We start from the raw sequence: 12989 nt of genomic DNA, 5'->3' as shown, positions 1-12989 counted from the left end.
CCATCACAAGCGACATCCAGTAAGACTCAGCGCAGATTTCTCATCAGAAACCATGGAGGTGAGAAACAGCAGTATAATATAATTATGATACTGAAAGATAAAAATTGCCAACAAAGAATTCTTTATCAGGCAAAACTGTGCTTCAAATATGAAGGTGAGTTTAAAATATTCACAAACACAAAGAAACTAAGAGAGCTCATAAAAAAGAATCCATCTTTTCAGGAAATATTAAAGGGAGCCTTATAGCTTGAAAGAAAAAGATAGGAAAGAGGCTTGCAGGAAAAGTGTAGAAGTCAAGAATTGCAGAAAGGATAACTCAGAGTAAAAAGAGCTGAAAATAAGACACGACATACGAAAACCGAAGAATAAAATGGTGGAAGTAAATGATGCATTTATAGTAGTATCATTGAATGTGAATGGATTAAACTCCCCAATCAATACATATAGTCTGACAGGATGGATTAAAAAAAAAATGAGCCACCCATATCCTGCCTACAAGAAACTGACCTTAGACCGGGGTACAAACTGGCTAAAAGTGAAAGGTTGGATAAAGATACTACACGCAAACAGTAACCAAAAAAGAGCAGTGGTAACTATACTAATATCAGACAAAACAGACTTTAAATACAAAGAAGTTTTAAGAGAGATAGAAAGTCATTATATGTTAATAAAATGAACAATCCATGAGAAAGAAAGAAGTCATAAATATCTATGCACCTAACCAGATACATGAAGCAAATCCCAGTAAAATACATGAGGCAAACTCCGGCAAAACTGAAGAAAGAAATAGACATCTCTACAAAAATATCTGGAGACTTCAACACACCACTCACATTAATTGATAGAACAAAGAGACAAGACAGAATGAGTAGACAAGAAAACAGAATTTAAACAATATGATAAATGAGTAAGACCTAACAGACAAATACAGAATGTTGCACTCAAACTCAGTAGTTTAAACATTGATCTCAAGTGTCCAGTGATCTTTCTCCAGGGTAGACCTCGTTAGGTCACAATGCAGCTCTCAACAAATATAAAACAATTGGAATTATACAAAGCACACTCTCAGATCATAATGGAATGAAACTGGAAATCAGTAATAGACTGGAAAGAGGTAAATTCACAAATGTATGGAGGCTGAATAACACAACCCAAAATAATCAGCGGGTCAAGGAAGAAATTCCAAGTGAAATCAGTTAATTATATTGAGAGGAATGAAAACAAGAATACAATATATAAAAATTTATGGTATACAGCAAAGGCAGTCTTGAGAAGGAAATTTATAACCCTAAACACCTGTATTAAAAAGGTAAAAAGAGCTAAAATCAAAGATCTAACTGAACAACTGGAGAAACTAGAAAAAAAACAGCAAACCATTCCCAAAGCAAGCAGAAAGAAACAAATAATAAGGATTAGAGCAGATTAATGAAATCAAGAACAAAAAAAAAAATAGAGAATCAAGAAAACCATGGAAAGCAGATTTGGCTCAACTGATAGAGCATCTGTCTACCAGGGTTCAAACCCAGGGCCTCCTGACCGGTGTGGTGAGTTGGCCCACTTTGGTGCTGATGTATGCAAGGAGTGTCATATCACGCAGGGGTGTCCCCTGCAGAGGGGAGCCCTACACACAAGGAGTGCGCCCTGTAAAGAGAGTTGCCCTCGTGAAAAAAAAGCACAGCCTCCCCAAGAGTGGTACCGCACACACAGACTGCTGATGCAGCAAGATGACACAACAAAAAGAGACACAGATTCCTGGTGCCGCTGACAAGAATGCAAGTGGACATAGAAGAACACACAGCGAATGGACACAAAGAGCAGACAAGAAGGGGTGGGGAAGAGAAGAGAAATAAATAAAAAATAAATTAAAAAAAAAAAAAGGAATAACAAAAGCTGGTTCTTTGAGAAGATCAATACAAAAGACAAAAGCCTAGCTTGACTAACAAAGAAAAAAGAGAAAACGAAAATAAATAAAATCAGAAATGAAAGGGGCAAAGTTACAGCTGACCTCACAATAAAAAGAATCATAAGAGGATCTTATCAGAAATTGTATGCCAACAAACTAGACAACCTAGATGAAAAGGACAAATTCCTAGAAATGCACAACCTACATTAATGCCAAAAGAAATGGGATAAAAGAGTCTCTCAACAAATGGTGCTGGGAGAACTGGATGTCTATAACCAAAAGAATGAAGGAGGACCCCTATCTCACTCCTTATACAAGAATAAACTCAAAATGCATCAAAGACCTAAATATAAAAGCCACGACCATAAAATTAGTAGAAGAAAATGTAGAGAGCATTTTAAAAACCTTGTGGTTGGTGGTGCTTTCTTGAATCTTACACCCAAAGCACAAGCAAGAAAAGAAAAGATAGGGAAGCGGACTTGGCCAACTGGATAGGGCGTCCGCCTACCATATGGGAGGTCCGTGGTTCAAACCCTAGGCCTTCTTGACCCGTGTGCAGCTGGCCCACGTGCAGTGCTGATGCGCACAAGGAGTGCCATGCCATGCAGGGGTGTCCCCCACGTAGGGGAGACCCACGTGCAAGAAGTGCACCCCGAAAGGAGAGCCGCCCAGCGTGAAAGAAAGTGCAGCCTGCCCAGGAATGGTGCCGCCCACACGGAGAGCTGACACAACAAGATGACGCAACAAAAAGAAACACACACTCCCGTGCCGCTGACAACAACAGAAGCGGACAAAGAAGACACAGCAAATAGACACAGAGAACAGACAACCAGGGTGGGGGGAATAAATAAATAAATCTTAAAAAAAAAAAAAAAGAAAAGAAAAAATAAATAAATGGGACCTCCTGAAAATTAAACATTTTTACACCTCACGGGACTTTGTCAAAAGGGTAAAAAAGCAGCCAACAAAATGGGAGAAAATATTTGGAAATCACATGTCCAATAAGGGTTTAATATCCATAAAGAGATGTTACAACTCAACAATAAAAAGACAAATGACTTGATTTAAAATGGGCAAAAGACTTCAAAAGACATTTGTCCAAAAATGAAACACAAATGGTAAAATAACACATGAACAAATGTCAACATCAATAATGATTAGGGAAACGCAAATCAAACTACAATGACAGGAGAGGGTCAGGTGTTGGTGGAGAGTAAAATGCCGAGAAAATCATATCAAAATATAATAAAGAGGGTTACCTGTTTAGAATGCTCGGAGGGGAGGGTCTGATGCAGGACGGGCTCCTGGGGAATGTCTAAATGCTCATTCTGCCAGAGTGGGTGACACCATGGGGTAGAAACCCAAGTAGTGAGAGTGGGGGTGGACCCACATCCTGGGGAGGACTAATGCCATCAAATAGAGGGAACTGTATCCCTCGAGAGAAAGGGTGGCTCCCAGGGCATTGGGGCAGTTGAGTAAGTTAGGACCTGAACACTATTCCATCTATCTCTGGAAGTGGCTCCTTAGGAAACGGAGGTTGGCTATCACTGAGGACACCAAGGTGGAAGGGAAAATGGACGTTAAATGTGTGGAACCAAAGTAAATGGGGGGTAAGAGAGGAGTTTCTTGAGAGTACACAAGGATGGATATAAAACATGTAATATTACACTATAACATATAGGAGATGACAGACTGATAATGTAAACCATAATGTAAAACATAGGATAACTAAAAATGTAAAGAACTGTGTATCCTAAAGTATGCACCACAATGTAAGCACAGATGTCACCTTGTTAGAAAGCTAATGTCTCAGACTCTGTACATCACTTTAAGTAAATATGATATGAATAGGGCGTAAGAGTATCACTGTGGAAGGGAAAAGGTTTTCTGGTGGATGTGTGGGAGTGCTGTATATTATATATATACATTGCTGTGGTCTAGGACTCCTGTGAAGAAAAGCTGAATAATTAGGGGGGGGGGTAAAAAAAAAAAAAAAAAAAAAGAAAAAGATAGGATGTGGAATTTTTTCAAGTCAACATTCTTTATCTAAGTTCTTTATCTAACTTTATCCAAGTTCTTTATCTATCCTTTAAGCTCATCGCTATATGCCATTCCCTAGTAAGGGACCATGAAATTATATTGGGCTTCAAATTTCGGGGAGTTCTGGATCACAGAGTGTTTCAACAATGGCAATGGAGGGATACTGGTATGGGATACCAATGACAGGTGATATATGACTGACAGGGAGCTGTACAGAACATATGTCCAGGGTGCACGGTAATGTTTGGATATACTCATAGTGGCAACAATTAAAAACCACAGTAGGGGGGGTCCTGGGTTCCTGGCCAGTGGTGCTCTGTCGTGGTCCCTAGGGGAGCAGCGACAGTCTCCCAGGTACAGTGGCGGGGACCGGGAGGGAGTGAGGGTTCAACAGTGAGCCCCTGATGCTAATGACTATGCTTGTGAGCTGATAAACCCAAAATAAGAACAAGGCCTAGAACAACTTTGTGCCTGGGAATTTCCTCCTGTCAGCCTTCATGTTACTCAAATGTGGCCAGTCTCGAAGCCAAACTCAGCATGTAAATGCAATGCCTTCCCCCCAGCGTGGGACATGACACCCGGGGATGAGCCTCCCTGGCAACGAGGGACCACTATCAACTACCAACTGATGATGCAACTGGAAAATGACCTTATACGGAAGGTTCAATGCGGATCAGCAGAATATCCATGTCTACATAAAATACCATGACTTTAAAATGCTGTTTGACCTAAAGTAAGGGGGAAATGGAAAGGAGAAATGAGTTTATATGGCTACGAGTTTCTAAAAAAGAGTCTGGAGGCTGGCAGAAGGTTTGCCCTCATGCACAACTGAGCAGAGTCAGAGAGACAGATAAAGCAGATACAACCCCCAGATATTGGTTCCTTTGAGGGCTAAAGAGACCCACGGGAGTTATGGTCATGGCCGATGGGGTTAACTACCAGGGCAGATGGCCCCTCTTTGGAAATGGTGTTTATGTGTAATGAATCTGGACTCAGATGGGATCTCCCTTCATAAGACTTTCATGCCAATGTGCTGGAGGTGCAGTTAATGTTGGGGTTTAAGATATATTTAGGGGATTTGAATCTCTGGACTGACAATGTGATAGCCAGATCCTGAGCCTCAACAGACTCCAGCACCTACAATCTGATTTATTGGACTTACCACACTCAGCTAAGATGGAGTTGAAGAAGGACAACCACCACACCATGGAGCCTAGAGTGATTACAACTGAAAATGGGAGGATTGCATCCAGCATCCAGGTGGAATCTGACCCTCCTCTTGACATAGAGGTGCAATGGACACAACCAATCCAATGTCCACATAGAAGAGGTGGCATTGGAATGGGAAAAGTGGACATAGTGGACGAAGGGTATGGGGAAAGGCAGGAAGAGATGAGAGGTGGAGGCGTCTTTGGGACATGGAGCTGCCCTGGATGGTACTAGGCAATCACCGGACATTGTAAATCCTCACAGGGCCCACTGGATGGAATGGAGGAGAGTATGGGCTATGATGTGAACCAATGTATATAAGGTGCAGAGGTGCCCAAAGATGTACTTACCAAATCCAATGGATGTGTCATGATGATGGGAACGAGTGTTGTTGGGGGGGGGGGGAGAGGGGGGGGTGGGGGGATGGGGTTGAATGGGACCTCACATATATATTTTTAATGTAATATTATTACAAAGTCAATAAAAAAAAATTAAAAAAAAAAAAAAAAAAAAACTACAATGAGCTATTGTTTCACACCTATCAGAATGGCCACTCTTAAAAAGACAGAGACGGGAAACGGACTTTGGCCCAGTGGTTAGGGCGTCCGTCTGCCATATGGGAGGTCCGCGGTTCAAGCCCCGGGCCTCCTTGACCCGTGTGGAGCTGGCCATGCGCAGTGCTGATGCGCGCAAGGAGTGCTGTGCCACGCAAGGGTGTCCCCTGCGTGGAGCCCCACGCGCAAGGAGTGCGCCCGTGAGGAAAGCCGCCCAGCGTGAAAAGAAAGTGCAGCCTGCCCAGGAATGGCGCCGCCCACACTTCCCGTGCCGCTGACGACAACAGAAGCGGACAAAGAAACAAGACGCAGCAAATAGACACCAAGAACAGACAACCAGGGGAGGGGGGGAATTAAATAAATAAATAAATCTTTAAAAAAAAAAAAAAAAGGACAGAGAACTACAAATGTTGGAGAGGATGTGGAGAGATGGGAATGCATATTCACTGTTGGTGGGAATGCAGAATGGTACAACCAGTGTGGAGGACTATTTGGGAGTTCCTGACAAAGCTGAAAATAGATTTGCCACATGACCCTGCAATACCACTACTGGGTATATAACCAGACGAACCGAGAGCAGTGACGTGAATAGACATGTGAACACTGATGTTCACTGCAGCATTATTCACAATTGCCAAAATCTGGAAACAACCCAGGTGTCCATCAATCGATGAATGGATAAACAAACTGGTGTATTCACATGATGGAATATTATACAGCTGTAAGAAGAAATGATGTCATAAGGCATATGAAAACATGGATGAACCTGGAGGACATTACCAAGCCAGACACAAAAAGACAAATACTGTATGATTGTGTTACTTTGAACTAAACATACTGTTGAACATAGTGTATGATTTCATTTATATAAAATGTAAATATAAATCAATTTATAAAGATGAAAAAAATGTATCAATAAAATTGATTTGGTTAAGAAACAAAAACACAATGATATAACATTTTACAACTTACTAGAATGGGTACAATTAAAAAAAAAAACGGAAATATCAAGTTATAGAGGATGTGAAGAAACAGGAACACTCCTTCATTATGGATAGGAATGTAAAATGGTGCAGACAATGTGGAAAACAGTCTGGCAGTTCCCCAGAAAGTTAACTATAGAATTACCATTTGATCTAGGGATATACCCAAAAGAATTGACAAACAGAAATTCGAACCGATCACACTGATGTTCAAAGTAATAATATTCACCGTTGCAAAAAGGTGGAAGGAACCCAAGTGTCCATCGACAGATGAATGGATAAACAGAATGTGGTTTATATATACAATGGAATATTATTGTCCTAAAAAGTAACGAAATTCTGATACATGTGACAACATCGATGAATCTTGAAGATTTCATATTGAGTGAAATAAGCTAGACACTAAAGGATAAATGTCATATGATCTCACTGATATGAAATAAGAGTATGCAAATTCATAGTCAGAAACTAGAATACATATTACTAGGCGCCATGGGGCGTTCAGAATGGGGAGTTAATGCCCAATCGGTGTAGTGTTTCTGCTTGGAGATAAGGAAAAGTTTTGGTAATGGTTGGTGGTGATGGTAGCACAACACTGTGAATGTAACAAACACCAATTAATTTTATATTTAAAAGTAGTTAAATGGGAAAATTTCAGTTATATATGTATGTGCTACCAAAATAAAAAATTTTTTAGGGAAACGGACTTTGGCCCAGTGGTTAGGGCGTCCGTCTACCATATGGGAGGTCCGCGGTTCAAACCCCGGGCCTCCTTGACCCGTGTGGAGCTGGCCATGCGCAGTGCTGATGCGTGCAAGGAGTGCCGTGCCACGCAAGGGTGTCCCCCGCGTGCGGGAGCCCCACGCGCAAGGAGTGCGCCCGTGAGGAAAGCCGCCCAGCGTGAAAAGAAAGTGCAGCCTGCCCAGGAATGGCGCCGCCCACACTTCCCGTGCCGCTGACGACAACAGAAGCGGACAAAGAAACAAGACACAGCAATAGACACCAAGAACAGACAACCAGGGGAGGGGGGGAAATTAAATAAATAAATAAATCTTAAAAAAAAAAAAAAAAAATTTTTAAATCACAGACCTGTACAACACAAAGAGTGAAACCTACTGTAAACTATGGACTATAGTTAAGAGTATAATTATAATAATACTGTTTCATCAATTTTAACAATTCATTACAGTTAAGCAAAGTATTAATAATAGGAAGGACAGTGTGTATTGTGGATGGGAGGGGATATGGGAACTCTGTACATTCTGCTTGATTATTTTGTAAAACTAACTTCTCTAAAAAAATGAAACAACAACAGGGAACTGCCTGAGTAGTTCAAGTAGATGTCCGCATTCTAGACCTCTCTGGGTCAAGTACCTTGTTTTAGCTTCTTTGGTCCACACTCCATTATGCTGTCACTATGCTGAGACAGTGCCTCATCATTTCCACTCTCCATCTCTTCCTTTCCAGCATCCTCACCTTCAGAGTGAGTCTTTTCTTTAATTCGATCACCCAGGGCACTTTTTAACATCTATTGAGAAAATTATTTTCAACATCTTTCACTGATTTCAGCAGAATGTAAGTCGGGAGGAGTAGATAAAAAGCCTCCTCTGATAAGTAGATGCTAATCAGTTTTCAGAATATCATGCATGGTTTTGTTTAGTTTTGCAATTTCAGATCTCAGCTTTATTGAGTAATTAACGAATTTGGTAGGATCCCATTCAGAAAATAGAAGAACGCTCCACTGGGGGGTATAACGGGGTTGTTTACATAGGACAAAGGTGGAAGCCAAGAGAGGAAATGTTCTGATTGACTGATATTAAGTTTCCATTTTACATAAGGGGGTGTCTTAGAAAGTCTGGAGCAGTTATACATTGGTTAGTATGTTTTTGTCCAATCTGATAAGCTCTCTCTCCAGAACCAAAACTGGTTTATCACCAGGTGTTGCGCATCTACATGTTCAGTTTTTAAAGGGTGTATACCAGTCCTGATTATTCAATTTCAGTAAAGTCTAGAGTAAGTTACATAAGGATTTGACACATTTATTTAATGAAATCTCAAAACTGTAATATTTTATTATGAGAGAATCAGTGATTCATCTAATTTTTAAAAAAAACATTTATTTATTTCTCTCCCCCACCTTTTTAGGAGGCACTGGGAACTGAACCCAGGACCTCCCATGTGGTAGGCAGGCACCCCCACTTCCCATCTAATTTTATACCAGATCTGTCTTTAAGTGGCGAAGAGAAACAATATAGACATATCTAAATCGTTCAATGCAATCATACACATTAATAGTTTTAATCAGAATTCAATAAATTTTGATCTGTACCATATTTGGTTATATCATGAAAGGCATCATTGTTCATGCTATGTCCTACCTGACTTACGGAACATTTTCAGAGTAACTAAGACACAACTCATTTTCCAATACCTTAAGCTACATTTACACATTCAATTGGGAAATCACATAAATAACCACCATCCCATGGCAATATCAAGCCAGGTGAAAGAGACACTCACCCAGTCTAGTTCAGAGAGCCGTTGAGAGAGTTTCTCTGACACTGCATGTAATTCTTGTTCTGTTAACCTCTTTCTTAGCCTCTGGGGAAAAGGTAAATCCCAGGATGAGACTGCAGATCTGTTTTCAGATCTGTAATAAAAGTGGCCATGCGACATTTAAATGCCCAAGTACTATTACTTAATTCAAAATAACTACTTTAAAAAGTATTTCATTCTGGTTTACATAGCTAAATTTGGAGTAAACACCATCCCTCACTCTTCAAATCCCTTTGCAAATAGATTATGAACATAAAAGCCTGCAGTAATGTTACCGTTTTTCTTTGGGAAGCCTCCTTATCCTGGAGGCATGGATCTGAGCTGGATAAGTTTCCCGTTTACTATCTTTAGGTAGCTTGGAAGTTAAGAGAACTCTATCATCTGGTTCCTATTAAAAACAGAAAAGAGATGATTTGAAAAACTACAAAGATGAGACATAAAAATAAGAACTTTCTTTGGAGGGCATTGAAGAGTCGGAAGTAGCTCACAGCACAAAGCTAGGTGTCTTAATTTTCCATATTTGTTTATTTACTGCATTTGTCAAAATACCCCACTGACTACCAAAGGAATGGAGCAATATCTACAAACTTGTGCTAAGAAAAAATAATTTGGCTAGAGAATAATGTATAGCAAGTCAAGACACCACTCAAACATAAAAACAGGTACTCTCTTGGGGTGTGGGAGATATATGGGAAGAATCTCTTTTATTTTTTAATGTAATTTTTTTTGTGATGTTTACATCTTCAAAAAAATACAATTTACAAAAATGATGAGGTGGGGGTGGGGAGTGGGTTATATGGGAACCTCTTATGTTTTTTGTTTTTTATGTTTTTCAATGTAATGTTTCTTGTGATTTGTTAACTTTATTAAAAATAAAAACAAAAACAAAAACAAAACAGGTGTTCTATAACATGAAAATTCAGAGATTACAACTATACTTGGACAATGATAAAATGATCAAATCCAGGTGAAAAGTATTCATGTTATCTTAACATCTAAAATTGAAACCGTTGAAACAAAGAAACTTTCCAAAATATGAATATAAACTCTTAACATTACTGATAATTTATTTTCTTAATCTTAGATGAAGACTTTGGGAATTATTTCTTATGGTAAAGAAATATTTATTTGATTAGCGATCCCTTTCATTTCATGTCAGTAATTTTTTGCTACTCAAGTAAAATTAAACTGAATACTTTTTACTAAATAATAACAATAATATGATCCCATAAATAATAATAAGTTTTATTGAAGTTTAAGTGTCCATCTGAATGAATTAATCAAAATGAGCTCTCCCATTTAAGTGCCATCCAGGTCAACTCAGATATCCTTGTGCCATCCCCTCACCTACCCCCAAAGGTAACCATTATCCTATGATCCCATTTTCATCTCTCTCTTTTATCTATCCACTCTCTTTTCTGAACAGATGCACAGAATGTGTAGAATCATGGTCACCCAATGTTACTGGTGCTTATTTAATCTTTGTTTTTTTCCTGCATTGTTTGAATATTTTTAATAATGAAAATTCTTATTTACATATTTTCCTTCTGCATATACCTGTCTGTTCTTTCAAGGAAGGTAGGGACAGGATGACTGTATAAAAAAGGACTTTTCTTATTTTCTTTTCCTTACTTTCTTATATTTTTAAAATTGCAATTATTTAAGGACACACAAACCGGTTCTGAAGCCAGAGTGCCTGAGTTCAAATGTTCGCCCTATAATAGCTTTGTGACCTCAGACTACATACTTATCCTCTCCACATCAGCTCCCCATGAGAAATAAATTAGTACTGTTATGGATTGAATTGGGTTCCATCAAAAGTTATGTTCAAGTCTTATCTCTGTCCCATGAATGTGACCTTATTCAGAAAAAATAGGGTCTTTGAAGATGTGATTAGTTAAGATGAGGCCAAACTGGATTAGGGTGAACTCAAACTGAATATGACTGGTGTCCCTATCAGAAGAGGGAAATCTGGACACAAAGACATTGGGGAGAAAGCCATGTTACAAGAGAAGCAGAGCTTTAAGTGCTTCAGCTGCCAGCCACAGAATGCCAAGGATATCTAGCAAACCACCAGAAGTCAGGAAGAGTCAAGAAAGAACTCTCTGCCCTACAGAGGCAACATGGCCCTGCCCACACTTGATTTCAACTTCTAACCTCCAAAACTGTGAGACAACGAATTTCTGTTGTTTTATGCCACCCAGTTTGTGGCACACAGTTACGGCAACCCTGGGGAACTAAAAGAAGACAAGCATCTACCCCAGCGTTGTTGTGAGGAGTAACTTTTTTAATCTCTGTCAAGGTCCCAAAACATGCCTGGCACAAAATAAACACTAAGTATGTGTTGATTCTTATCTCTCTTTTTATATATTTATTCTGTCCCTATTTTTCCAGATGAAGAATATGCAAGTGTATGCAAAGATGAATTTTAAGTACAACGCTTTTATTAGTGGAATATCCTTGACTATTATAAGACTAGACCTCTTTAAATATATATACTTCTATTCAAATGAGAGCAAGCTTTTCCACTTACCACATAAAATTCTGTGTGCTCTCCAGTAGAATTCATGGCAGGGGAGAAGTGACTTGAATGCCAGTACTCTTTTCCTATGGGGCAGGGTGCTCTCGATTCTGGAGGGTGGTAGGGCGGATATAAAGGAAGAGCTGATTGGATAGGTTCCCCCAGCTTCCTGGCACTTGGAATCATATTTACAGAAGGAATTTCCACTAAAAATAGAACAAAGTAAAGAAGACATTCTGATGAAACTCTTAAGAAAGAAATCATTTGATACATACATATCCATACAAACATGTTCATGCACTCTTCTCAGAGGTACATTTTAAACTCATTTAAAAAAAAAAAAACACAATTAAACCAGGGACTCATCCTCGGTAAACAAAGAGGGATCTAATTAAATCAGGAAGAACATAACTTTAATCTTGTTAAAAAAAAACTGCTCCCTGAAATGTATTTAAAAAAATAATGAAAAATTGAAAGTAACCAAAATGGCTTGAAGAATGGCTATAGATATTATAGTTTTTCTACATACTAGCCATTAATAATTTTACAGAATACTACTGTATTAAAATGCCAGACATAACAATAAGGAACAGGAATATTTTTCAAGTTACTATATTTTATCATTCACTAGTAATTAGAATATCATCAACTGATAGACAAATGTGTCAGACTCTTGTCCATAAAAAACAGAAAATTTGTCTTTGAAAAGATTTAGATGATAAAATAGTGGATGTAAAAATATGCAACCAAAAGTCATTTCAAGCAGGATCAGAGCTAATAATTAATAGCAAACATTTAAATATAAAACCAAATAAAATAACGTAAAGTATCGAGCAGCAGAAGTAAAAAGGCTAACAGCAATAAGCAATTGTCCCAACAACTAAGTATGGTCCCCAACTCAGAGCAGTAGTCTCAAGAACTAATAAATACCACATTACTACTCACTGTCTTCACCAAAGGTTGTCTTACTCTTAGACAAAAAACTAGATGAGGGAGGGTTCAATACTTCATGTGATTTAGAACTTGGTGAGGTTGAGGCTTTTTTAGACTGCATTTCATTAGAACTTTGGGCACCTAGAAAATAGTAAAGAAAATTTTTAAAAACTATCACAGTAGTTTGCTGAACGTTATTCTGGAAGCCAAGAGTTTTGTACTCAGGATAAAAATCTCAGGGCTGGTATAATTACAAAATTATGTGGGACAGATTGCTCAAAATACCAATT

The 12989-nt window shown here is 38.8% G+C and overlaps 1 protein-coding gene across 3 annotated transcripts in view; it reads right to left on the bottom strand.

Moving 5' to 3' along the window:
• Window positions 1-12989, bottom strand: part of CEP95 (centrosomal protein 95) — a 43920-nt gene that overhangs the window by 15105 nt on the left and 15826 nt on the right. Inside the window, exons 7-11 of one of the 3 annotated variants that reach the window (XM_012523529.4) lie at window positions 12712-12840; window positions 11779-11972; window positions 9521-9633; window positions 9210-9339; window positions 8064-8217 (exon numbers count right to left, since the gene is read on the bottom strand). In XM_012523529.4, coding sequence (XP_012378983.1) covers window positions 8064-8217; window positions 9210-9339; window positions 9521-9633; window positions 11779-11972; window positions 12712-12840 — 720 coding nt within the window. The remainder of the gene's footprint in view (window positions 1-8063; window positions 8218-9209; window positions 9340-9520; window positions 9634-11778; window positions 11973-12711; window positions 12841-12989) is intronic. The other 2 variants (XM_058284537.2, XM_058284538.2) reach the window with 2 other exon arrangements.

Source organism: Dasypus novemcinctus, chromosome 21 (genome assembly GCF_030445035.2).
Source record: "Dasypus novemcinctus isolate mDasNov1 chromosome 21, mDasNov1.1.hap2, whole genome shotgun sequence".
Classification (NCBI taxonomy): Eukaryota; Metazoa; Chordata; class Mammalia; order Cingulata; family Dasypodidae; genus Dasypus; species Dasypus novemcinctus.
Note: the sequence above shows the minus strand (reverse complement) of the source record. Positions and strands in the feature narration are given on the sequence as shown.